This window comes from Nothobranchius furzeri, chromosome 1 (assembly GCF_043380555.1).
Source record: "Nothobranchius furzeri strain GRZ-AD chromosome 1, NfurGRZ-RIMD1, whole genome shotgun sequence".
NCBI classification, from domain to species: Eukaryota; Metazoa; Chordata; class Actinopteri; order Cyprinodontiformes; family Nothobranchiidae; genus Nothobranchius; species Nothobranchius furzeri.
The window spans coordinates 83,048,063-83,074,954 of NC_091741.1; the positions used below are offsets into that span (position 1 = coordinate 83,048,063).

Below are 26,892 nucleotides of genomic sequence, written 5' to 3' on the forward strand. Positions count from 1 at the left end.
ACTTGACCTTTAGGAGGAGAACACCGTGGTAAGTCTGCGTTTTGACCTAATTTAGTCACACGTTAATTAATAAACCCATTTTGTTTTGGTTTTGTTCAGAGGGAAGCAGAAACAATAGAAATCTTCCTGTTGTTTTCCAGCAGATGAGAACTTGATCAGCAGGGGAACTCTTTTAGCTGTCATGAACTCCATGAGAAGGCTGCTTTTTCTCACCTGTTTGCTCATTGTAGTGTCAGCGTGTCCTCTGGTTTCAGGTAAGAGTCATGCATATTACTGTAAATGTATTAGTGTCTAAAAACACGTGTAAAGAAACAAATTTCTGCTTCTGTTTAGATTGATTTAATTTAATTTTACTTGGTTATGAATTAAAATGATTGCTGAGAAAAGTTGGTGTAATTAGATAAATTCACTGCCCTGCTACTCTTTATTTTTAGCTGCTTCTGTCAGCAGCAGCCTGTGGGGGAAGACGCTGCAGTTTACCAGCTCTCCATGTTTGTGGCAGCTCCATCCACGGGTGCATGTACCAGCCCTAAGAGAGCTGACTGTTTGCATGAGATTAAAACGCTCTCATGCAACAAAATGGACTGGTTTTGACTACAAAGGTCCACAAGGACAACAGTCAGAGCTGGGGCTTGGAGGCGTCTCAAAGCTGACAGTGTGGCTGTTTGGGAAACGGCATGAAACTGACAAAGAAGTGACCCTGAATGAGTGGCACTCTATCTGCCTCACCTGGTCTGGTAGCGCTCAGAGGCTGAAGGTGTACATCAATGGGACCCTTCTGCAGGAGTATCCAGGATCAGGGGGGCGCACGCAGCTGTCCCCCAAGGGCACGCTGACTCTGGGGGTGGGTCATTTTGTTTCTCATACTGAAGTGAAGCCTGAGACTGGGAGTAACCTGCTTGGTGAGATCGGTCTGTTCAGGATGTGGAGCAGAGAGTGGAGGTCCGAGGAGCTGAGCGGGCTGAGCTGTGCAGACGGAGACGTGATGAGCTGGGATCTGCAGCAGTGGAAACACAACTGCCTTCCTCCCTCTGACAACCATCTGCTCTGCGGTAAAAACAACGCTCTTTGCGGAGAATTAACTCTGAGCTAGGTGTTTCAAACAAGAGTCGCTGAAAAAGATTCATTTTAGTGTCGTGAAATGAGCAGGGAGGTTTACAGAATGAACATATCACAAGCTTTGGATTGTTGTTCACTTGTTTGTTTTTGTTGTTTTCAGAATGGTCATCCTATAAAATTAAAATGTGGGCATTCATTCGAGATGCATCAAACTCTGGGAGCTGCTTAGCCACCAGTGAAGTGGAGAACTTCATGAGGAAATGGGTACGAAACGCAACGGAAACAGTTAAAACAGTTTGATTTATTTGTTAGAAGAAATTATCTGTGTCATCTTTTTCAGCTGGAAAACATTTTTCCTACAAATATTTCTGTCCAAGATGTTTCCGTCTCTTCTCCAAGGTAAAAACAATCTTCTCAGTTTGCAGCAGACAGCTCGGCTCTGAAAGGGTCAGAGATTTGTTCTTATCAGTTTGAACAAACTCATTAGTGTTCATGAGGTTTTCTGTGTGGCTGCTTTTTGTAGAAGTAAACTAAAGAGACAGTGAGGTGTGAAGTCAAAAGTCATAAATTCCTCTCTAAAATTTCATGGAGGACCATATTACACAAGCGTTAATGAATTAATTCTAATGGAATTTACTGCACTTTCTTTCCCACAGGATGTGGCTCACACACCCATCACACCTGAGGCTAATTTCTCGTACCTCTCTTTTCTCACAGGCCAAACTGTCCTGCGACTGAAGATCCTGCCACTCTAAACGAGCAACAACCTCAGGTACACCACCACCAAAGAGCACACACACTTGTGAGTGATGGTTTCCATGGCATCATAGATGCTAGGAATTAAAACCAATCTGTGTTCACAGGATTTGGAGCAATTGTCAAAGTTAACTTGTGACAAATGGTGAGATAGTTTCCCCAAAAGCTTGACAAAGGAGTCCTGTATGATCCAGAACAGTTCCCGTTTAACAGATTTCTGTTTGTTCAGTTTCAGCTGTGAGGTTCATGTGAACGTGGATCCTGCTGCTGATGTAAATCTGGTTCAGACCAAAGTTACAGCTTTACTGACTTCAAACTTCTCTCACGGCTTCCCCACAATCACAACGGTCGCTGGCAGCATCGTGGTGCTTCCTGTTGGTGAGTCTGTGCTGCAGCACGCCACAGTCAACAGGAAGGGAACGGCCGACATGAACGTACCCAGGGTGGGCCGATGGAACCAAATATCAGTGGTGTCAATATCAACATTAAAAGTCACACTGTTGATAAAATAGCTAGTTATACAACAAAAACACGCGTTTAACGGCCTACAACATGTGATGTTATTATGATTAGGGATTCACAAGATATCGGCATCAATATTGGCATGGTCCAATGTTAGTAGTTTTAACACATCGGCATCAGTCTGATATGTGAAACTGGGCCGATACTGACATAAAATCCTTTTTCCGTCTAGTAGCCGTTTGTGTTTCAGTTTCAGAAGGGGAAGGGGGTGATAATGTATAATTGTTTGACCATATGACAGTGATAGTAATCATCTCAGAAGTATAAACGTGTGTGGTGAGTATATAATGATAATATATTATATTTATTTATAATTCTGATCATTGAAGTATGATTATTGGCATGAATCTGGCAATATGATATTCATCACAATACAGGAGAGACGATACAATATCTTGCGATACTAAAAACCAGACAATATTTGTGGTTTTATTTTGACTCAACTCAATTACAAAACTCAGGCCAGATGCCTGCTAGTGTTATTGCAAGATCTTGTTGTTCTGTCAGAGAAGGCTGTAAAAACTGCTGCCACCTAGCTGTTGGGGTTTGAATTGCACCACACAAAAGAAATAGAGTAAATGTTTGTGTGTAAACTCTCAATAAAAAAAATTGATAGACTGCTGATATGGGTTTTGTATCGTTTCACAAAATATCACAGTTTGACATTTCAAAACAATGTTTAATGCTGATTGTCAACAGAATGATTTGAATTGGTGACATGTGGTTTGGAAACTGCTCTTTGATAGATGCCCTCACTATCTTCCAGAGGTATTCCCTGCTGCATCACAAGCTCCAGCAACCATCAGTACACATTTATTTTCATCTGGTGAGAATACAGAAAACTAACCAGACAAACAGCTAAATTAGTTGCTTTGTGTTTGGCTTAAAATGCGCACTCTGCTGTTTTGTATTGTGTGGTTTAACGAAAGAATGTACTTTTTTTTACAGAAATGAGTTCAACTCAAAGTGTGCCCTTTAGACCAGCTAACTTGTCAACCACTGGGGAACCTGTAGAGCCCACTGCAGCCACTGGTCAGTCTACTAAACCAGTCACACACTCATAAATTACTAAAACATATTTGGTTTCAATTCTAACTCGGTCTTAGTAATCAGAAATGTTCTTGTTTTGACCATAGCTGCCATTTTGGTGGTTCTGTGAATCGATGTTAGATCATCACTCATTTTTCACCCCAACAAATGTTCTAACCTTTAGCTATTGATCCTATTTTGCAAATTTCTTATCAATATTAAACAGCAAAGATCTTTAATCTTTTTACAATTTGTAGTTCCCGTCCCTGTGCAATAACTGTTTAAACAAAATTATGCAGGTGCATAAATGTGAGCACTGTTTCCATTTTATTGATTCCCAAACCTTTAGAACTAATTATTGGAACTCTAAATTGGTTTGGTAAACTCAGTGACCCTTGAACTCCACACACAGATGAATCCAGTTATAAGAATGAATATTCTCTGTGGAGTATCAACATGGGGGTCTCAAAACAACTCTCACATGACCTGAAATCAGATTGTTCACCATCATGGTTTAGGGGAAGGATACAGAAAGCTGTTTCAGAGATTCCAGCTTCTGTTTCCACGGTTAGGAACATATTGATGAAATGGAAGACCACAGGCTCAGTTCAAGTTAAGGCTCAAAGTCGCAGACCAATAGAAATATCAGATAAACAGAAGCAAAGAACGGTGAGAATAGTCAGAGTCAACCCACAGACCATCACCAAAGACCTACAACATCCTCTTGCTGCAGATGGAGTCACTGTGCATCGTTGAACTATTCTGCACACATTACACAAGGAGATGCTGTATGTGAGAGTGATGCAGAGGAAGCCTTTTCTCCACCCACAGCACAAACAGCTGCTTGAGGTTTGCTAAAGCACATTTGGACAAGCCTGCTTCATTCTGGAATAAGGTGCTGATGAAAGTAAAACCATGGACGTAATTTTCACTTTAGAAGTGGGAGGGACACGGGGGGGGGGGGGGTATCTTTACAGTATGCTCTAATAGGAAACAGGCTTCAACACAAACGGTTGTTTTCCGCTTGGTCCTAGAGCTCAACCAGTGTCAACTTAATATAAAGTAATATTGTTTTTGGATGGTAAAAAGTGCAGGGGTCAAAACTTGACTTTGGAAAAAGTGGGGGGGACATGTCCCCCCTGTCCCCCCCCAAAATTACGTCCATGAGTAAAACTAAGTTAGTTGGGCACAAGCGGCGTTATGCGTGGAGGAAAAACAACACAGCATTTCCAGAAAACACCTGCTACCTACAGTAAAACATGGTGGTGGTTGATCATGCTGTGGGCTGTGTGGCCAGTGCAGGGACTGGGAATCTCGTTAAAGTTGAGGGATGCATGGATTCCACTCAATATCAGCAGATTCTAGAGACCAATGTCCAGGAATCAGTGACACGGCTGAAGCTGCACCGGGGCTGGATCTTTAAACAAGACAACGACCCTAAACACTGCTCAGAATCTACTTAAGGCCTTCATGCAGAGGACCAGGTAGAACGTTCTGGAACGGCCATCTCAGTCCCCAGACTTGAACATCATTGAACATCTGTGGTGTGAGTTAGAGAGCTGTCCATGCTCAGAAGCCATCAGACCTGAATGATAGTGATGGGAATTCTGGCTCTTTTTAGATAACCGGTTCTTTTGGCTCAGCTCACCAAAAAGAGCCGGCTCTTTTGGCTCCCAAGTGGCTCCTCAGATTTTCTGTTGCGTAGAGTACATTTATAACCAAAATGATCCAAAGCTACATGTAAAATGATTTACTTATGTAAAAAATGCTATATATCAAATATTTATCATTTCTATGGATTTAATAACTGAACACTTTAAGAAATCTCCACTTTCCAACTGCTGGCGCTCATTTTCTCACTGTCTTCATTGCACTCTCCTCCCTCTCGCTCACCTTTTTCCTGCTCCTCATTCCCTCTCATCTCCCTCCACCCGCATGTGCTCTGCTGTGTGTCTGAGTCTGATCCTCCCTCTTCCCCGCCCCTACTGCTCTGTGTGTGGACAGTCTGGACACGCAGTTACACATATTGGCCAATCGCCTGTAGCGTTCACCAAATCAAGAGGGGAGGGGACGTCTCCCAATGACGAGCCGGCTCCCGTCGTTCACTTCAAAGAGCCGGCTCTTACAGCCGATTCATTCGCGACAGACACATCACTACTGAATGAACTAGAGATGTTTAGTAAAGAAGAATGGTCCAGAATACCTTCACCCAGAATCCAGACTCTCATTAGATGCTATAGGAAATGTTTAGAGGCTGTTATTTCTGCAAAAGGAGGATCTAATAAATATTGAGTTAATTTTTTTTTGTGGTTCCCAAATTTATGCACCTGCCTCATTATGTTTAAACAATTATTGCACACTTTCTGTAAATCCTATAAACTTTGTTTCACTTCTCAAATATCACTGTGTGTGTCTCTTATATTTAACTGAAAATGTTTATGGTAGCAACCAACGATTTAAACAGGAAAATCATGAAGATTAACAAGGCTGACAACTTTTGCATCCCACTGTAGAAGTTTTTTTTCTACAGCTACTACTTTAATACTTACATACTTTTCTTTCTTTACTTCCTTGCAGTCACTGCAGATCGTTTTTTTCGAGTTAACGCCATTATAAGTATGTCAGAGAAACCACCAAAACCAAATGATGTCATAGCAAGATGGGTAAGAAATTATGCAGTCATGCTTGTGAAAGTTAAAAATTCACAAATATTTAGCCTCTTGTTTCCTTTTCTGAAAGTTAAAAGAGCAGCTTGAAGTGAATAAAACTATGGACGTCTTGAATCTCGTCATAAAAGAGAATGCTGACAGGTTGGTGCTTCTGCATTATCTTCTGAACTATCAGCAGTTTTTGAACGCTCATCTTTAACTGCCCTGTCTTGTTTGTAAAAGGAGCGTGGGTTACTACAGTAGATTTATGGTAAGTGGGATCCTTTTAGTAAGAAGAGATTTAAAATATGTTTAATTTTCTGTATAAAAGCTGCATTTTCAGTTAAATATTGCATAGTTCCATACTGATCAAAATATACAATAAATACTCGTTTCCTGTTTTTCAGACATTCTACAGTCAACAGAAGCAGTAGGTGACATTTGGATGATTTGTTATTTCCCTTAAAGGTGGAAAATAATGTTTTAAATGTTTATCTTTAGAGTTAGCAAAATATCTCATGAACCACTGGACAGAATGACTTAGACTCTCAGAAAGAAATGACAAGATGCATTAATATAATCACCATGAAGGACATACAGACACTTGTGGTTCCCTGAGTCTGGTGAATTTAGAGAAATGTGACAAATGAAAACTAAAGAAACACATAAACAAAGTAAAGATTAAAGGAGCCTTGTCATGGAAAATCCACTTTTTGGAGCTTTTCACCATGTGATAGTGTTTCCTCATGAAAAAAATCCCAAACATGTTTTTGGCTGCATTCATGCACTTCCCTGTCTCAGCTGCACATTTTGAGTTTTACATTGAAAATCCTTTAACCTGTTTAACCCTAACGCCCCCCAATTGGGGGCCTCTACAGTTTCATGTCCCAAACATCTACAACTGTCCACATTCTCAACACACAACTAAAACCACAATCAAACAGCCCAGATGGGAAACAAGGCCATTTTAAATTGTAATAAAGTAAGATACAATGATATTTGAACTTTATTTTAGAAGCGCTTCTGACCTTCATTGGTGTCTGCTGGGAAAAAAACAACACTTAAACAAATGTAGTTGAGGACCCCTGGAATAAATAAAACAATTGACTAAATTTCCTAAATGGAATTTGAACTCACAACCTCCATCCTGTCAGCACTTTCACACAGGGCAGCTCTTCTAAAATAAAGTTCAAGTATTATTTTATCTTAATGTATCAAAAACCAAAAATTGCTTTGTTTACAATCTAAACTGTTTTAATTGTAGCCGTGCTCGGGGAATGCAATCGATCACTGAAACTTGGGACATGAAACTCCATAGGCCCGCAATAGGGAGGCGCCAGGGCCCAAAGAAAAAAGGCCTAGGGCCTAAAGGGGTAAAGCATCAGTGGAAATGATTTGTGTTATCAGGCCCTGCTCTTCTCCCGGAAACTTCTCTCTAATCTGAAACCTGCCTCTCTTGGCCAGAACACGATATGTAAATTAGGCGACTATGGCTTTGTAACAGACTTGGTAATCCAGTGGTTAGAGTGCCAAACTGGTATGTGGTTTTGTGCAGGTTTGCATCCCAGTTGCAGCAGTGACTTGTTTCTTCTTCTTTCTTTTTTTTGCTACGCTTGCCGGTATTATGTTTTCGACTATTGGTAAATTGGTTAAAATATAAGGACTCATCTTTTAAACCATCCATCCATTCATTTTCAATTGCTTTTGCGGAGTAAGGTCGCGGGGACAGCAGCATAAGTTTAGAGGTCCAGACTTCCCTCTCCGCAGCTACTTGTGCTAGCTCCTCCGAGGGGAATCCCGAAGCGTTCCGTGGACAGCCAAGAGACATAGTCCCTCCATTGTGTCCTGGGTCATCCTTTAGGTCTCCTCCCAGTTGGACATGCCCAGAAAACCTCACCAGGGAGGTGTCCAGGAAGGCACCTGACCAGATGCCCAAACCACCTCAACTGGCTCCTCTCTCTGTGGAGGAGCAGCGGGTCTACTCCAAGCGCCTCCCAGATGACCGAGCTTCTCACCCTATCTCTAAGAGAGAGCTCAGACACCCTGCAGAGAAAACTAATTTTGGCCGCTTGTATGGGTGATCTCATTCTTTCAGTCACCACTCAAAGCTTGTGACTATAGCTGAGTGGGAACATAAATCGACCGATAAATCGAGAGCTTTGCCTTCCGTTCTCTTCACCACAACAGTCACTGTAACCACTGGACTACCAAGACCAATATAATAGCAGGCTGGCCTAAGATGCTTTCGTAAGTGCGTTTTGACAGAGCAGGTGTGAACTCCTCTAAAGCAAACAAACCCGTATTTCAGATAAAAGACATCTCAATAGTGCCAACGGTAATATTTTATCATATACTGTGCTCACCTTTGCTCTCAAAGATTTAAAATAGCATGATATGGCTCCTTTTAAATATCAACATTGAAGGCTTCAACACTCATCATATGTGCTATCAAAATATTTCAGGCTTGTTTTCTTCTTTTGTGTTTTTTATCTTCCAAAAGTACCCGCTTATCTGATGATAACCTTGCAGCATTATGTGTATCTGCTGTCTTAGAGCTGCCTATCATGCTCTTAATCATTGTGTCATCTCACCGTGACACATAAAACCACCAGTGGCGGAAAAATACTTGATTTTGTTCTTACTTGAGTAAAAGTACAGATAAGAAGGTAATAAAAGTACTTGAGTAAAGATGAAAATATCCAATGAATTTTTGACTTAAGTAAAAGTAGTAAGGTATGCATTTAAAAGTAACAAGTGAAGCATTAAATGTGCATTGCATTTTAAGTTTACTTATTTAAGTGTAGCCAAAACAACAAACAGTGCAGGTAAGTACTCAACTTACCAGAGCACTCCCATTCTGAACAAGAACATCACCAATGTTTGTGATTTTCAAAGTTTTTAGTCCAATCTGGCTCTTTTGGAAGAGAAGATCCCATCTTACAGCTTGGTTCGGGTACGTTTACAGTGGAAATTACAATAAATTAAAGTCAATATAAAACTAAAAGACAAACTAAAAGTTATTTTTAACTCAAACTTTCTCGATAATTCAGTGGGGTAAAGTACAGATAACTGCTTTAAATTGTTGTGGAATAGAAGTAAAAAATTGGCCCAAAAGCTGCTGTCTGTGATTTTCCCCTTTTAGAAATTATATATGATTTTTTCAGAAATCCATAAAAGTGATCGCCTTATCATTTACTGCGATATAACGTAGCCAATACATCTTTTTTTTCCCCAAGCCCGTCAACTGTCCTATGGAGCTCAATATAGCAACGGTCAGCAACAACCAATAGCATTAGACTACCTCTGACAGACAGACGTCAATCACAGAGCGTGCTCGAGCGTTTAATGACGTAGCTCGGTTGATGCAGAGTCTGTGACTTTTCTTAAGGGCAACTAAGTATTTACAGTATAAATATGTGAAAACACATTATAACATGAGCATAATAATTGTAAAACATTGTATTTTAGCTCTGTTTTGTCAGCTAGAGGAGCGCATTCATGAACAAGAGGCGTTGTTTTGGGCCGTAGAAATGGAAATGAAAAGTGGCTCATGGTGTGATACACTTGTCAGCCACTAGAAGGTGTCATCAGATAAAAGAAAAAATGCGGACTGCTACTTTAAAGGAGTCATCACCTGGGGCCTCATTTATCAAGCTTGCTTACGCACAAAACAGGGTTGGAACATTGCGTAAGCAAATTTCCATGCAAACTTTGGGATTTATGAATGAAAAATTAGCGGAAAAATGTGAGCAACTTTAAGTTGACTAAAACCTGGATCTGACTTACACACATTTTGGACATGGAGAGCACCTGCAGTGCTGCTGCTGCTGAGAAGGATACAATTATGAAATCCTGCAGCATTATCACTTGTACTACTTCGTTTTCACACAGAACAAGACCCCCCACACGCGCGCACACACACACACACACACACACACACACACACACACACACACACACACACACACACACACACACACACACACACACACACACAGCCTGAAGCGCAGAATACGGAATGCAGAATATCAGCAGGGGGACAGATTGAGACAGAATGTCATGCATCTGTGACAGTGTGTGCCCTGTCACCGTGACCCAATTGATCATGCGCCCTGGCTATTTGGACAAGGGAGATCTCTGTTTGGGTGACTGGTTAGTGTGCATGAATTTCACCTCGGAGTCTGGGGATCAAATCCTGAATGGATCATTTTTTTTTATATCCGCCACAGATCTCTCTGAAGAATTCACAACATTGACGGCTTCAGCAATATTGTGCCACTCTGTGGATTTTCTCTTATTTAATTTGCAAAAGCACTTCCTTTCATTTCTCCACCTCACCCACAAGTACCTCAACTTCTGCTTCTGTGAAATTGCGCTTCCTTGATCTGCAGTCGCCATCGTCATTGGCGTAGCGCTGCAACAGCCGGCTTATGTATATGCAGGAGATCCACAAGGCACTTTGCATTGACTATTTATGGTAGTAAGTGGGCGTGGTGAGGGTGGGATGCGACTAAAAAGCAGCTGAGAACCTTTCTAGATAGTTTCTGATTTACGAAGCGTGCAGCTGTGCATACTCCATGTTTGATAGATCTCAAACCTACTTGGTGTAAGTCCTTTTTTTTTGCTGAGCTTAAGTGCGGTTTTAGTAAGGATTCTACGCAATGTTTGATAAATGACACACCTGAAATGTTCACTTTTCTACTTAAAAAAGTGTATATAATGGCTTCCTAATGATTTTTCACTGGCCAGAAAGTTGATATTTAACATTGGATCTTTTTTTACTCTTGGCTTCTTCAACAGGCCCACGCGCACCCCAGGAGCATGTGAACTCAGATCTTGAGTTCTGGCCTTGCTGTTGTCACAAAAGCAGGATATCCATATATGGTACTGTACATATGTACAGTACCATATGTGGACGGTGCAGAGCAACGCCGCTATAACCCGCACTGCTCTGCTTCCAGAAATGATGGCCTGAAAAGACATTGTTTCAACTTTCTTTTTGGAACTGATTGTCTTTGAAAATATAGTAATAATAGTTTGTATTTTAAAATATCAAACTTTTATCGAACTAACGTTGTTTCAGCTGTCATCAAGCATCCAAATGTTTGCTGGGTTTAACACAATTTATACATATCACAAAGTGATATCTAGGCTGGGTTATCAGATTGTTATTTGTTTATCTTTTCCATTATATTATTTTACAGTAATAAGATGCCCAAATTTTCATTTTTAAACATCCAAATAAGAAAGACATTGAATTCACAGCCAGGAAAGACGTCGGTTCAACTTTAATTTTGGAACTATTTTTCAACCATGATGGGACGTGTCATTTGGAATTGTAGTATGTCCAAAGAAGCCATAGTCTTTCTCGCCACGCTAAGTTCACAGTTTCCGTACAAAGCCTCCCAAAACGGCTTACAGTTGGTGGCGGTAGCAGGAGAACAGTCTGCACTTAGCAAAGGAAGATGCCGGTTTGTTGCTAAATCAAATAGTGAATCGCAGTGGAGCCTTTCTAGCCAATCAGAGGCAAGAAAGACGAGATCTTCCTTGGACATTCTACCATTCCAAATTACGAGTCCAACACAGCCGGAATATCGCGTGTGCTCTCACGAGAAAACATGTCCTTTACAAAAAGGGTCAGAAAAGCACTTTTTATTTTTTTTCTAAAATAAATTATTTTTATGGGCTAAAAAGACTATAATTTTATGTAGATATCCATGGTACTAACAGGTGATGACTCCTTTAAGTAAAGTACTGCTACATATATTGTACTTAAATACAGTAACTAAGTACTTGTACTTTATTACATTCCACTACTGAAAACTACTTGTAATAAAACAAACGGTAAAACCATTTGAAGATGAAGTGATATTATTACACCCAAAACTGATTAACTCAGAGTAAATCCAATTAAAGATGGCCACCACAGCAGCTTGCTGAACTATGAGAACACAAACAGTGATTATTGCTCAGCCAAATAATTTTTCTCTGGCCTCCCTCAGCTTCTTTTGTTGCCATTGATTCAGTATCTTTCAGTTCATCTAGTACTCAGTTTATCTCTTAATGCTAACTCATGTTTCCTGTTCCTGATTCCCACCTACCTGTTGTATCCTTGGAAAGTTTTAAATCACGTAAAGATGTCCCTCTTTATTCTTTGAATAAATAACTTGAATGCTTCTTGCATGCCTACAACCTATTCTGTGAGCTGTTTAAAAGTCTTGTCCTTTAATTGTTTATTGCATTATCTTGTCTTTTTGTTGAGTTTATTAGTTTTTTTTTCTTTAAAATGTCACACATGTTCCATCTTTTTTTTAAATAAATCATTATTATTGGAAGGTAGTTATCAAATCTGTCACACTGACACATTTTCATGAATTTATGTTCCCACTTCTTTTCATCAGATATAACTGCACCTTTCATGTGAAAGAATTCTGCTTGAGCTGCGCTGAAGGAGCTGAATCACTTATTCTTGCTGCCTTGACAGAAAAATTTGACAATGGCTCATTTATCATTCAAACCGTGAAAGTGACAATCAAACCCATAGGTAAGTTGTAATTCTAAAGGAATAAACCTAAAAGAAACGCAGGATGGAAAAGATATTTTTTGTTTTTCAGAGCCACAAAACTGCTTAGAAGATGACACATCAACAATCTATGGACGATACATTTGGCCAGAAACATTTCCAGAAGAAACCCAAGAAATGGGATGCAAGAAGCCAGTGTCAAACAGAGCCTACAGACATTGGTGAGCAGAGAAACTTGTGCTAAAAGGAGTGGTAGAGCTCCCTTACCAATAGCGTACCATGCAGCATGAAATACTCTATAACTTTGCAGCATATGTTTCATACAATAAAGTACATTTTAGGTTGACATGACATAAAATAATAATATCCAGAAGATTATTCATGCTGGGCTGAGCCCGACTGCCATCCATTAACCTTAAAGTAAGAAAAAGAGGAAGAAATTTTGTCTATGTGTTTTAAACTGAAAAAATCATGATAACTTATGGCAGAACTACCCATTTCTTTCAAAAAAGACCAGAAAATTCTAGAATTATAGCTGCCTGTCTAGAAAGCTTTAACCCTCCACACACTACACTGCTGGATCCTTGCCATCCTGAAGCTCGTAGAAAAAAATTATTCCATTCGTTGCATCATTAGCAATAAAGCCTTTCAACAAGTCAAGCAATAAACTGCATAACAGATACATGACAGTTTAATGATCCATTTTATGAATCTTTAAACCATTGAGCTCATGCTCATTAATTTAATAATCAGTTGAGGACAGAATTTTTTTTAGATGACTTTTATTACTTCTGTCAGAAAATTGGTCATGGGACCACGGGCTGTGGCATGACCAACATACTCAATAGTTTCTTATGCTGCACCTCCTGCACTGTAACTGCTCAGTGTTTAAATCAGAATTTAATTTGTGTATTTTGAATATGCTATCTCAATGATTTTGCTGTTCTTGCTCCTGGAAAGCACATTGAATTTCCTCTGTGTGTGAAATATGCTTTCCAGATAAAGCTGCGTTTGCCTTTTTCAGCCTTTCCACTCACAAATGTTCTTGTCTTTGGCAGTAAATTAGACATAGAAACAGACACGACCAGCTGGGCCGATCCTAATATGACGAAATGCGAGCAGCTTCTAACAATATCAGACCTCAACAACATCACTGTCACACCTGGTGAGCAGATAAGCTGTTCTGGTTGATGTGTGTTTTATTTTGAAGCTCTGCAATAAGACATCAACTGTTATTGCATTAATGCTCTTTAGGTAACGCAGCAGAGGTTGTGGACATGATTCAGGACCTTGTAGAAGTTCAGTTAGGGAACAGTTCCCAGCTGTCTTCCTCTGAACTGGGATCAGTCGTGGAGAAGCTCAGCGAGGTCCTTGATGTGAGCACCATTGAGCCTGACGTTGGAGGTGACATTGTAAACATTGTCGCCAACATCCTGCTGTCTGAAACTGATGTCACACCTGTGGCTAGCACGTAGGGAATGATTTGATTTTGTAGTTTTATCATCGTTTTAATGGGATTTGTAAATCTTCTTCTTTCATCTTTTGGGAAAAGTGTTCTTGATCTGACCGACCGGATGGGAAACAGTATGGAATTCCAGGGCGAATCCACAGATATTAAAGCTCCAGCTCTCGCCCTTTCCATGATTAATGTAGATCGAGATGAGTTCAGTGGACTAACTTTTGCCGTGTCTCTGTCACCAAACATGGACCCTGAGGTGAGACAATTTTAGAGAAACAATCTAGAACTAGTCCAAAACATCTGGAGCTGTTTGTTAAAACTGAAGTTGTTTTCATAAATATTTTGTACACCATGCACACTTAGTGAGGACTCAAGGTTAAATCCAATCTTCTCATTGTTTGCTGAAGATGAGCTGTACTGAGGGGACAAAAGTGTTCCTAAAGCGGGACCTTGAATCTGCGACCAGAAACTAGAGCCAGGACTCACTCACATAAGAGTCGGTTTGATTCATAACTAGAGATGGACCTGGACAGTTGAAGAATACAGCTATAGACCTTCCTGTGGTTTGTTTCCCTACCCAATTTATCCGCTGTTTAAAGAGCAGGTTCACTAAAAAACATTTTTACTTATTATTTTTGAAAATGATCAGTCATTGAGTTTTTCATGCAGGCTGAATCTGAAAATAGTCTCCTACACTTATCTCCTGCATTAACGAAAATAGACGGTGAAACACTCAGTTCAGAAAACCCTAGCAGATCTATGTCACACTGTCACTTAACATTCATGGACTCACCCATCTTGACTCACGACGTAGAAGGATGTTGTTGTTTTAGTGCCCAGAAAATAGCAGTGAACGTCTCGGCTAGTTGAAGCTTGCATTAGACACTCCACCACACAGCAGAACTCCTTCTGGCTTGTGTTATTTGTGGAGATGAAAAATCAACTTTGCAAAGCAAACAGAGTCAGAGGTAGAGTCCTGTTACTGTTAGCCAATCAGAGCTGAGATGTCTGAATATCAGGAAATATGACTCCAAAACCTGCCGTCTGAAGCTACTTTTCCTCCAGCTGACTTCAACATTCGTAAACAAACACACTGGAGCTTTTTCTCTCCCGAGAGTGACTTCCGGCATTCATTCCTATTAGAGACCACTGCAGATGTAATTAAAAAAATGTGAGAACTTGATCTTTAACTAAGCTCTCCTCTCTCAGTGGAAGAATGCCAAACCACAAAACCAGAGAAAAGGACCAAACAGGCTCAAGGAAAGCTTTATAGAACAGTCCCATCAGTGGTTTTCCAGTTTGCAAATGAGATGAATTTCTTAAGAGGTATAACTTTGGTGGGCCTTCTCGCACACATTTAGCAATGTTGCTTGAAAACCAACCTGGATTCAAACACTTGTGCTGGGTACCTATGTAGTGTTTCCTTTTAACCTGGTTGACTCTGGTGTTTTGGTGGGTTTTCTGAAGTCCTTTGTTAACAGGTTTAGTTCTAGGTTTCCTCACACCACTTGACTGAAGAATCTATAATTGGGCCGTGACTGCTCTCGTTTCCTCTGAGCAGGCTGACAATAACAGAATCATCAGCATATTTCTAAACAAAATTATTTTTAAAATTACTTTTTAAGATTACAAAGAAACCAATGAAAGCCCAGAGCAATAAAATAAATCTCCATAAGGCATGACCAAATGTAACAAATAGAAGAAATTTTAACTTCTTCTTTTAGTTATTTTCACACCTGACATTTGCTTTTGCATAACAGAAAATGTGCAAATGGAAAAACAACACCAAGACATCATAAGAATCATGAAATATTTTTATTATTTTCTTTTTTTTTCTTCAGATTTTTGTAAACCAGAGTTTTGTCAGCAAACCGCTCCCACAGACAGACGCTACCATCTCTCTGCCCTTTGAAGTCAACAACTTTTTCCCCCCTGGAGTCCGAAACACCACGCGAGTTCAGTTTCAGTTTTATGGAACACCAGATCTTTTTCAGGTAGGTTCTGTCTATATTTAAAACAGTGATTGTGAAGCAGCATGCGTCTCCGTTTGACGTACATATCATCGTTGGTTTTAGTGGAAAATACTTGATCTGGCTTGTTTGAAGTATTTTTTAGCTATCTTGATGTTGCCTGTAAACCATTTTTACACAGTACTTTTACAGCTCAGACCTGAGCTGACCTATCCATAAAGCACACAAACACATGGATGGTGTCAGCTTTTCATCAGCTGAAGAAAAACAAAATTCCCCAAAGAGTCATATTCAATTACACAAAAAGACTCTCATCAAGTTGTTTATTTATTACAATCTTCAGAAAGGAGACCTTGTTTGGGCAATTTGACCCATTTGACTCAAAACAGTTGTGTCTTTTTAACAGGACCCGCTATTAGCCAATGTAACACAGAGAAACTGGACATTAAACTCATTTGTAGTATCTGCCAGCATCAACAACAGCCAAGTCATCAACTTGGTGAAACCGGTGGTGGTGACCCTCAGCCATCAGACACCCAAAAAGGTGAGAAATGAAGGTTTTCAGGGGGAAGAGGTCTAGGGGTGCTGAGCAACTAGAGAGCTGCCTGGCCAGCAGGGATCACGTTAACCAGATATTTTAGGTATTTAACCATTTTTTGGATATTTTTACGTTAATGAAATATTCTGAAAGCTGTCGGTCATTTTGACAGACTGCAGTTTACAACCCCCAACTCATGCATGTGCGCAGACATTTTAAACTTTACGCACATAAAGTTCATCCCAGAGTAAAAATCAATCAAGAAAAGATTCCCGTCAGAGCATCTGCACATTATCTCACACTTGGACACCATTCTCAATGCATCTCCAGTGCAGTGGTGCACATGAATCGAGGGCTTTTCAGGTCTTAAAAACTCTTCATTCAGAGAGTCTTTTACATTACATCTGGTAATTTATGGGAGAAATATTCCTTGATTTTAAAACTTTGGCTGAAATAGCGCTTGTTATTCCAGTTTCCAGTGTAGCAGCGGAGGTCAGATTCATCCCTAAAAACATGTAAAAAGCCATAAATCTGTCTGAGGTAAAAGTCCAGAACCTAATGACTACAGCCTCTCCTAGCACGACCTCCGCTGGCCAGGAACACTTTCAGGGATTTTTGTTTCTATTTGCTTTGATAACATGATGCTATTCCTTGTTTGCAGCTACAACAGAAAGTACAGTGCATGTTTTGGGATTTCCAGAAGTACGGTCAGTTGGTCTTTATTCATTACTTTTTGTGTACAGTTCAGATGAGTTACTGTGGCCAAGCCTCAGTGTGTTTCATAAAACCCTTGTAGGAGGCAGGCTGATAAGAAGGTTTAATCAAATGTGTGTGTGTGTGTGTGTGTGTGTGTGTGTGTGTGTGTGTGTGTGTGTGTGTGTGTGTGTGTGTGTGTGTGTGTGTGTGTGTGTGTGTGTGTGTGTTTTAGGCGGACTCGGTGGTTGGAACAGCAGTGGCTGTGAAACTCGGAGCGTTTCCTCTCATCAGACCAGCTGTCTCTGTGATCATCTCACACATTTTGCTGTCCTCCTGGTGAGTCACCTGGGTTCAGCAACCAACTTACCAGAGGTGTGGACTTGAGTCACATGACTTGGACTCAAGTAATTATGTTAATGACTTCTGACTTGATAAAATCTATAAAGACTTACGACTTGACTCGGACTTGAACACCAGTGACTTGCGACTTGAATCGACTTGCATCTGTTGACTTGATGATGACTTGAGCATATTTGATATTTTAGCACAAAAATGGCACGACTTGGACAAAAATCATAAATCATTCTTCGTTCTGGGTTTGATCTTGTTCTGCTAAATGCAGCAGCACTTTGTTTATAATCAGTTTCAGCTGCACTTCCTGCTTGTTTCAGCAAATAAATTAAGCTTTAAGAAGCTTTATTTCTGGAGTTTATTTATTATCATTGTCATTGAGTTGACATTGGACAAATGACTTGATTATGACTTGAAAATTCAAAGTTAAGGACTTGGACTTCCACATCATTGACTGGACTTGACTTGGACTTGGTTGCCTCTGACTTGGACTTGACTCGAGACTTGACTAGAAAGACTTGTGACTTGCAAAGCAGTGACTTGGTCACACATCTGCAATTTACTGCACACTGTCTGGTTGCTTGTTGGATGCTTGACTGTGTTTTAAGCCAACAATAAAATATTTGGACATCAGTGCTGCAATATATGCATATTTTATGCATTTATGCATTAGAAAACTACCGCTAGCTTCAGAACATATCTGATATCACTGATAGGAACGTTGCTGATATATGAAGTGTTTTATCTGTTGTGCCTTCCAGGATGTATCCAGGAGCCCTGTCAGTGGACCTGATAGTGAGATCCTAACCGTGATCTCCTATGTTGGCTGTGGAATATCCTCTGTTTTTCTGGGCATCACTTTACTCACCTACATTTTTTTTGAGTAAGTCATTCACTAAAGTTTCATATCACACTACAGGACCATACATATGTAATCACCCATCCATCACAGTTTATAGGTTTCAAAAGTGTTATTTTTACTTCCAAGCTCTGCCATGATGCTAACAAAAATAGCAAACTTCTTCTTCTTTGAGCTTTTCATTGACAGTTGGCAAACTAAAAAAGCTAACTGCTAGCCTTTATATGAGCTATCGACACACATCTCTTGCCATGAAGCATGTAGAGCTCTCCCACTGGTGTTCCTAACTGTACCACAAAACTGTTAAGTGCTATTTCTGGTCAGCAGAGGGCTGCAGAGAGCTGCCCAATTTGAGCATGGTCAAGTTTGTGTCTCAGTTGAAAACTATTTTGAAACAATAGCTTAAAGCACTGGTTCTCAATCCTGGTGCTGGAAAGCTGGTACCCAAAAACATGCTTCTGGTTTCCTAATAATCGCAATTCTTTAATTATTGTAAATTAGGCAGTTAAAAAGTATTTAAATCCATGGTGTTACCAAATGTCTAACTGGATTAAAGAGCACAAAATAGTCTATTCTGACATCTCTGTCTTGCTGAATTAATGATGCAGTGAGCTGTCAGAAATTTATGCACACTGAGACGTTCTCTCTTCTGCAGGAAGCTGCGTCAGGACTATCCATCTAAGATACTCATGAATCTGTCAGTAGCTCTGCTGGGCTTGAGCATGCTCTTCCTTCTCGACTCCTGGCTGTCGTCTTTCAACAACTACGGCTTGTGCATCACAACAGCTGCTGCGCTGCACTATTTCATGCTAGCCTCCTTCACCTGGATGGGCCTGGAGGCTGTGCACATGTACTTTGCGCTGGTCAAGGTGTTCAACACCTACATACCCTCCTACATCCTCAAGTTCTGTGCTGTTGGATGGGGTGAGAAAGGACTTTGTGTATCCTTGACTAAGATCCTGCTTTTTTGGTGGCTGTAGTGGGCTTATCACATTCAGGGATGGACTTTAGCTCACTGATCATGAGAGTTCAGTTCTGTTTGTTTAACTCTAATAACACAACACTTGACATACTGTAGTAAAGTTAAGACAGCACTGCACTGAAACAAAAAGCTCACCAACTCAAAAGGAGCAGCAATAATCAGCACCAAGGTCTCAGTAAAAGACTCGGATGTGATGGTAAAAATATGATCTTGAGTTTTTTTTTTCTTTTTCTTAACAATCCAACAACTTTCTAACTTTTCTCTAAAATGTTGCTTCTTTCTTTAGTCAACCCAGCTACTTTGCCAAGGTCCCAGCATTGTTAACTGGTCAGAATAAGACTTAAAAAGAACTCACCTTTTGCATCCTTTAGAGTTGCCATGTGGGTCTCTACTGCCTCTATAAACATGGCAAAAGTGAAAAACATGCATCTACTTGTTTTCTGTCAGTGTTTGGTTTTAGAAATTATACGCCTAAAACAAGCCATTTCAACACGTTCCCTTTTGTGATGTCACAACCTGGGGAAATTAGAACAGAACCACCTCTCATGTACAAGACAGAGCTACTGCTGGAGGAACAGCAGCTCTACTCTTGGTTGAATTTTGTTAAATATTGTTAATTTGGGATATATTCACAGCAAATGCCCATTTTAAAAAGATTGATTCAGTTAAGCAACTAAGTGTTCAAAGGCTGCTTAATGAAACTTGATATGGTCAAAAAAAAGTGCCATATTGTGCTAGTTTCTTTCAGATTTTTACAATCTGATTATTTACACTTTTTTCATATGCATTAACATATATAGTCACTGTAGTTATTCCAAGAAGTTTAAAGGGTTAAATTACACTCAAGCCCATTAGCACAGTGTTTATGAGAGAGCTGGTGTACATTCAGAGAACGTGCCGTTAACACTGATTTGTGTCTCTCTTTTTAGTCACATAAGATGCATTTGATTTTTTAATGACTTTATAGAGTGCAGTATAATTTTGGTGTTTTAATTCTTGCAGGTATTCCTTTGGTGACAGTGAGCATGGTTCTGGCTGTTGATAAAGATGCTTACGGCAGCTTGATACCTAAAGAAACTGCAGTGGCGCTTCAGTCCACTGAACCCTTGTAAGTACATCAGCAGCTGGCTGCAGATGCAGCAGATTCTGTTGATTTGATTACTTCCCGGAATGTGGACAACATCAAAACAAATCCGCCACATTTGACTAGTTTTACTACACGTGTCCTTGTTCATTTTAATTCTCTCGCCTCTTCTTCCTCAGCTGCTGGCTGCAGGATGACGTTTTCTTCTTTATGACGGTGGCATTTGTTCTACTCATCTTGTTGGGCAACGTGATTGTGTTCATTGTGGTTCTGATTCAGATCAAACAAATGAGAGCCAATAAACTGTCAGCAACCAGCCGCAGCTCTCTGCAGGACTTGAAAGCAGTCGTTGGTCTCACTGTCCTGTTGGGCCTGACGTGGTCGATGGGCTTTTTTTCCTTTGGCCCTGGCCGGGTGGCCATGATGTATTTGTTCTCAATCTGCAATTCTTTACAAGGTAAGTAAAAGACATAGTGGAGTAATTATCATCAAAATTATATTTATATTAGGGGTGGGAATTTAAAGTGTTAATTATGATTAATTCTTTTTTTTTTTCAATTATGCACTTTACCACTCAAGCCCGAGCACTCCCCAACTAGGGGACCAAAAAGTTTAGTATCAAAAGTTGTTAATTAAAATTAAAATATAATAAATATCACCGCGCTTCACCTCTAACTAAATTGCAGAGCCTGGGCTACAAGACCAAATAAAACCTTTTCTATGTGCTCCAAACACAACTAAAACTGCATTTAAGTGAATCACGACAAATTGCACTTCGTGAAGAAAGGAAAGAAAGACAACTTTTACTTTTTACCGTTATGTCTTCAAGTTGTTAGAAAGCAGACAGGAAATAACTTTACCCACAACTTTATTACAGCAGAAGGGACAAGCACACACACCATTAATGTTGTAACTGTCAGCAGAACTTCACCATAACTCTACACTACACCTCTATATTAGCAGTGCTCTGCAGCCATCTAATGTTCAGGACACAACATTTACAATGTTCCATATCCATTTGTGTTATCTGTGCCTCGCTAACATTATTTTTGAAGAACTAAATTGCATGGGTGCAAATTGTCTTGAATGATTAAAATGTGTAGTATTTATATTATCACACACACACTTACACACACACACACACACACACGCACACACACACACACACACACACACACACACACACGTGTGTGTGTGTGTACTCATTTTTGTTTGCTTTTTCCCAGGCTTCTTCGTGTTTCTTTTCCACTGTTTAATGAAGGAAAATGTGAGAAAACAATGGAGGATCAATCTGTGCTGTGGACGTTTCAGTGATAACTCAGGTACCCGACTGTTGCTTTTGTGCAGTAGAAAAAAACTTTTATGAGTGTATTTTTGATGCAAATGGCATTTTCCTCTCTTCTCGTGTTTTAGATTGGAGCCGCTCTGTGACTGTATGTGGCCGCTCTGACAAGGGCAATCTGATCAACTCTGATTCAGTTACCTCAGAGAACACGTCCTCTCTCAGATCACTCACGCCACCCCACAGCAGGACCACCAGGGGGCAGGAATGAGCCTCTGGAGGAGCAGAGCTACACAGTCCTACAAGGTTCAATGACCTGATGTCTTTCATTTTCTGAGATGAGCTGGGAGACGTGAATTAAATCAGATATCTGAAGAGTTGCACAGGTTACTACTTCGACTCCTCCTCTTTAACCCAAAGTCAGCTGTGCTTAAAGTCGGATTGGTCTAAACCTATCTCCTCTGTGATGTTTTTAGAAGGGTAACCCCAAAATAAATGTCTAAATGTCTTAAATTTACTGTTCACTTTATAGGTCTTTTTTGGCACTGAAGGTTTAGTTTTATTATTTTGTAGAAACAGAAGCGTTGCAAATTGAAATTAGAGGACAGCTGTGAGAGCTATATTTAAAATGTTTAATATTTTAATTAAATTAAGCTTTGTTGTACAAACTTTTCATCAAAGTTTTTGATTAAAAAAGAAGATTTGAGTTTATACATAAAATACTTTTAGAGTACAATCTGTTGGCTCTAGAATAAAAAGTAAGCCTGTATGTGGAAACATTGTTCTTCTAGGGAAAGATTTTATTCCTTCAAATATTTACTTTAAAAAGGTTAAAATACAGAACAGATTATATGAAGAACTTGGACGTTCTTGGATTAAATGCAGACTTTCTTGAAAAATGTGATTTTTATTTTCTGTTAATGATTGTGTGTTCAAACAGTGTTGTTTTGCCTCGTCTACAATAAACCAAAAAGCTTGGTTTCATCCTTTTGTTCTCATCTGTTCTTATCTGAGTTTTACTGCAGAAAAAGTTTTGCAAAAACATTTCAATCCAGTTTTTTGAAGCACATTTTACATGAAAATAAAATCAAAAGATGAAGATCAATAAAATCTGATCTGACGGGAGTGAAAAGTCAACCTGTTCTGCTGTAAAGCGCAGGAGTTTCATGTCAGTATAAAATAAATGCAGAGCTACTTATGAACCACAAAGTCTCATGAGAATTCAGCAGAGGAATGTCTTGTTGAGCTGCTGTTCTGGTTCTGGAGGAACTGGCTGGATAACATTCTGTTTGCAGCCGTCGCCCTCCCAGGCTAAAATATTCTGTCATTGACGGATCCGTGAGTTAAAGCTCAGTTCTGTGGAGAGCAAATGGAAACTTTTTACTGATTTATTCTGTGATCAGACGCTCAAACTGAAAACGAGAGGCGTTTTCCAATCATTTTGGCTGCTGCTGCGTTTGTCGTTTGATCGACCAGTCGATGCACGCTTCTGCTTCCTGGTCCCCTGTGGTGTGTCGTCAGGTCAGGTAAGTGAAGTGAGAATGGCCCGGTTTGTTTTAGCTGTTCTGCCATGTTGTCTTTGTTAACATTGCACTTTACTTTTCTATTAAGTTTAAGAGTTTGGTTTATAAAATCAAACACATCAGTACGCGCTCTAACAACCTGAGTTAACCCAAATATGACTTAAAAATCCTTTTTATAAAATAATTTTTAAAACCATGAAGATTTTCCAGAGAACCTAAAGCTGTAGAAAATCTGCAGGAAGTTAAAAGCAAGAAACGACCATTTGTGAGGGAAAACTTTCTGCTTTTCATTTCGTCCTTCATGCTGATGAACACAAATGTTATAAAAGCAAACCTAACATTAATACGGTCCGTGTCTTAAATCTGTTTGACGCATGTCGACCATAAAAAGTAAAAACACAAACAGGTCACAGTGCGTCAACATGCCTCAGCGCATAGGCATGCCTTTTGGATTTCAGAGGAGAATGACTTCTACAATTTTCATTATAATCAAATAAAATAAAAATAGACCAAGTGATGGTCATTTTCTGTTTAATTTAATTCTCGTAATTAAAGCTGCTGAATTGCAGTTTGTAAAAGATTTAGGTGATTTCAACTGAAACGTCTCCTTTGCTGAATGCGCAGTCGCATTTGTAAGTCTTAGTTTCACAGAGAAGATTTCAGCGATGGCTTTCTGTTGTGCTTCAGCTGACATGGAGGAACGAACCGACAGTCCCATAGCAGTGAAGGTGGAGGGGAACTCTCACAGCGTCATCCTGACATACTTCCAGGGGGACATTAACAGCATGGTGGACGCTCACTTCTCACGCGCTCTCAGTAAAGCCTGTAAGCCCAGTGAAGTCACAACAAAGACAAAAAAAGTCGACAAAACTGTTAAAACGGGTAAGAATGAAAATCCCACATTGTGACGTGGTTATCTCCCTAGCTTGATCTCATTGTGGTGGTTTGTTTCTGTCCCCCTACAGAGGACACAGGCTCATGTCAGGACACTCCTGTTGTCCCTTACTCCAAATCACAGATCCCATCTGGAGCAGGACACTTACTGACCTTCAGCCCAGCAAGCGACACTCCTGGGCCTTGGACCCCATACAGGTCAAGGGAGGGTCCAGGTCTGTCCACCATCATGTGCTCACTGTCTTCAGATGGTCTCACCCTTCCTGGATCGCAATATCCCACATCGCTGCTCAACCTGCTGCACAGTGACCGGAGTGAGGTGGGCCCCAGTATGGCCTCCAGTTCGAAAGCAGAACCCCTACCAACTTGGACCCTCCCTCAGGGATTTAGAGAGTCTGCTGACCCTCAGATAGGCTTTGAACCTGGTAAATCTGCTTCTGAAATAAACTTTACGTCCGCTCTGGAAATGCCCACAGCTGAAAGACTCTGACTAGAGTAAAAGGATTAAAAAAAGATGGGTTTAGCCTAAATTTATACTTTGTTCTATATTTAATGTAAAAACTATAAGATTCTGTTCTAAAAACTGGTTTTACATGACTGATATACTCACATTGATCACTTTTTCATAAAATATTGTTTAAAATGTGATTTTAAACTTAATGTAAATATGTCTTGTAGTGTTGCAAAGACAGTAGCTTATCTCTCTGCTTAATCCGTCTTGTTTAATGCTTGTCTTCTGTTTGTTAGGACGCCACGTGGACAAGAAGGACCTTTACTGGTACTGAGGACAAAACAGTCACTGCTGCATGGACTAAGGTCAAAGGGCATTAGATTGAAGTTTTATCATCAAACATTTGTGTTCTGGTGAAAAATCTGTGTTCCTGCTCTCCTCATTCCTCACTAGAATGACCTCAGCAGCTGAGCGCGCACCGGGACTGCCTCTTCATAGGAACACCCACAAACGGGTTCTTCAAGTTTGTCATTCATTTGTTGTTGCTGCATGAAGTATATTTCCCTTATAGGTTTACACCAATAGACCAGTGTTAAATCAGAACATCGAGAGTGTCTTGGATGCCTAAAAATGGTTCATCTGGATGGGTTTAAAGTTTCTGTGAGTTCATGATGCAGGTGCATGAAGGAAAAAAACTGTGTTTGATTCATGAAGATCTAAGGAAAACAGTGTAGAGCGTCAGTTCTGGTAAAAAAAATAATATAAAATGTGTAACCAAGATGTGAACAAAAAGGTATAATTATAAACATTTGAGTTGAAAACATTTTTACATGGCAAAAAAATCAAACAACTTTATGTAATTTGACCGCAAATACAAAACAGCACCCCCTGTCGGTAAGTTTGAAACCAAAGTAAACGTCTCATTACAAAAGAATGATCATAAAGTAAAGTTGGAATTTTAACTGCTGGAAGTTTATGTTTATCTACTTGTTTAGACACTTTTCCTGTGCCTGTGCAATCTGGGATTTGCAGCTTCCTCTGAAAGTCCTAGAACACGGATTAGAAGCGTCTATGCATGTATTACTCATTCTGGAGAAAAAACTTTTCATTATCTTAATTATAATAATAAATATCATTTATTTACTTCACCACACTGGATCCAAAATGATTAAATTTCTGAACAAGCTATTTAAAATGTTTTTGATACTTTTAGAATTGTTATTTTTTCTTCCTTTTAGGTGTAAATAATAAAAAATATATATCTTCAACTGCTGCAAATCTAATATATGATCAATGTCAAGTAAATTTTTAAGGAATAAATGTCTGATCTTATCTACAAGTAGTGAAGAATGATTTCATTTGATTTTGTTACCATTCACATAACATTTTAAAGTGATAGTGACGGGGGGTTAACCAAGCTGCTGAAGGTAGCTCTTTGAACAGCCACACCTTGGAGAAATAGATAACCGGAGTGAAAAGCTAATGTAATTAGTGATGTGTGGTTCGCAAACGAAACGGCTCTTTGAGCCGGCTCCTTCTCGGAAGAGCCGAGTCGGAGTCGTTTTTTTTTTCCTTATTTTCTCTCTCTCCCTTTCTCTGTGTTTAAGCCACACGTGATTGGTCAACTCCTCTGCTCTGCTCTGGGGTAGGGGGGGGGGGGGAGTTAGCAGGGGACAGGCAATGGTGTAAACACACAGAGCAGTGAGAGGAGGAGGATGGTGAGAAAGGGGAGAAAAGGCATGCTACAAAATGGTGAGGACATGAGCTAAAGCAGGAAATGCAGCTAAATGTGGACACATTTACCAATATTGACAATTCAAAGGAAGAGTGTGGGCTATGCAAAGCAAAAACATCTTTTTAAGCAGGCTCTACACATGTGTGATTATTTTAGTTTTCCATACTCGTGTTTGTAACCACATTTTCCACAGTCTCTGTTGACTCCGTGGCCGCTCACTTTGGGTAGCTTAGCTTTGGCTAGCCTGGTTACGGTCACTTCACTTTCTTCCTTTAGCACTTCCAGCATCTCTTCCTCATCTTCAAAGTCCATTGTGTTAAATACCTTAATGGCTTCATCGCTAGCCACATGCAGGAAAGTCGCACACTTAACTTTCTCTGGAGTTCTCCGAGAGACCACTGGCAACCAGGAACAGCTCAAATTTCTGGATCCACATGTGCAAGTTTTCTACTATGTTTCCTTCCAGGAAACATAGACCAGAGACCGTTCGGTGGCTTTAATTGCTCCATCCTTTACTTCTGACACCATATC

At 39.9% G+C, this 26,892-nt stretch overlaps 2 protein-coding genes across 4 annotated transcripts in view; both read left to right on the plus strand.

Annotated features, from left to right (window-relative positions):
* adgrg4a (adhesion G protein-coupled receptor G4a) overlaps positions 1 to 22,742 on the plus strand; it is a 22,988-nt gene extending 246 nt beyond the window's left edge. Inside the window, exons 1-29 of one of the 2 annotated variants that reach the window (XM_015949333.3) lie at positions 1 to 28; positions 141 to 254; positions 435 to 1,052; positions 1,220 to 1,323; positions 1,400 to 1,458; positions 1,777 to 1,831; positions 1,923 to 1,960; positions 2,045 to 2,193; positions 3,104 to 3,163; positions 3,286 to 3,369; positions 5,944 to 6,029; positions 6,106 to 6,176; positions 6,258 to 6,285; positions 6,422 to 6,444; positions 12,416 to 12,558; positions 12,629 to 12,758; positions 13,596 to 13,702; positions 13,792 to 14,008; positions 14,090 to 14,252; positions 15,838 to 15,990; positions 16,373 to 16,510; positions 17,166 to 17,211; positions 17,433 to 17,536; positions 18,313 to 18,434; positions 19,066 to 19,334; positions 20,395 to 20,500; positions 20,656 to 20,933; positions 21,703 to 21,798; positions 21,890 to 22,742. The exon at positions 1 to 28 is cut by the window's left edge and continues 246 nt beyond it. In XM_015949333.3, the coding sequence (XP_015804819.3) occupies positions 182 to 254; positions 435 to 1,052; positions 1,220 to 1,323; positions 1,400 to 1,458; positions 1,777 to 1,831; positions 1,923 to 1,960; positions 2,045 to 2,193; positions 3,104 to 3,163; positions 3,286 to 3,369; positions 5,944 to 6,029; positions 6,106 to 6,176; positions 6,258 to 6,285; positions 6,422 to 6,444; positions 12,416 to 12,558; positions 12,629 to 12,758; positions 13,596 to 13,702; positions 13,792 to 14,008; positions 14,090 to 14,252; positions 15,838 to 15,990; positions 16,373 to 16,510; positions 17,166 to 17,211; positions 17,433 to 17,536; positions 18,313 to 18,434; positions 19,066 to 19,334; positions 20,395 to 20,500; positions 20,656 to 20,933; positions 21,703 to 21,798; positions 21,890 to 22,029 (3,660 nt within the window). In that variant the 5' untranslated portion in view covers positions 1 to 28; positions 141 to 181 and the 3' untranslated portion in view covers positions 22,030 to 22,742. The remainder of the gene's footprint in view (positions 29 to 140; positions 255 to 434; positions 1,053 to 1,219; positions 1,324 to 1,399; positions 1,459 to 1,776; positions 1,832 to 1,922; positions 1,961 to 2,044; positions 2,194 to 3,103; positions 3,164 to 3,285; positions 3,370 to 5,943; positions 6,030 to 6,105; positions 6,177 to 6,257; positions 6,286 to 6,421; positions 6,445 to 12,415; positions 12,559 to 12,628; positions 12,759 to 13,595; positions 13,703 to 13,791; positions 14,009 to 14,089; positions 14,253 to 15,837; positions 15,991 to 16,372; positions 16,511 to 17,165; positions 17,212 to 17,432; positions 17,537 to 18,312; positions 18,435 to 19,065; positions 19,335 to 20,394; positions 20,501 to 20,655; positions 20,934 to 21,702; positions 21,799 to 21,889) is intronic. The other variant, XM_054739232.2, reaches the window with a different exon arrangement.
* A 206-nt stretch (positions 22,743 to 22,948) lies between these two features.
* Positions 22,949 to 25,894, plus strand: LOC107378876 (transcription cofactor vestigial-like protein 1). Of its 2 annotated transcripts, XM_054739233.2 has the most exons (5): positions 22,949 to 23,284; positions 23,969 to 24,163; positions 24,247 to 24,600; positions 24,923 to 24,991; positions 25,080 to 25,894. In XM_054739233.2, exons 2-4 carry the CDS (start codon positions 23,974 to 23,976, stop codon positions 24,958 to 24,960), a joined length of 582 nt encoding a protein of 193 aa, XP_054595208.1. In that variant the 5' UTR covers positions 22,949 to 23,284; positions 23,969 to 23,973; the 3' UTR covers positions 24,961 to 24,991; positions 25,080 to 25,894. The 2 variants fall into 2 exon arrangements, with proteins under 2 accessions (XP_054595208.1, XP_015804831.1); XM_015949345.3 differs by having other exon boundaries at positions 24,923 to 25,894.
* Positions 25,895 to 26,892: the final 998 nt, after the last annotated feature.

Coding starts and splice junctions, on each gene's coding strand:
- LOC107378876 (XM_015949345.3), top strand. CDS start 23,974: ATGGAGGAACGAACCGACAGTCCCATAGCAGTGAAGGTGGAGGGGAAC. Junction 24,164..24,246: donor CGACAAAACTGTTAAAACGG/GTAAGAATGAAA, acceptor GTCCCCCTACAG/AGGACACAGGCTCATGTCAG. Junction 24,601..24,922: donor TCAGATAGGCTTTGAACCTG/GTAAATCTGCTT, acceptor TCTGTTTGTTAG/GACGCCACGTGGACAAGAAG.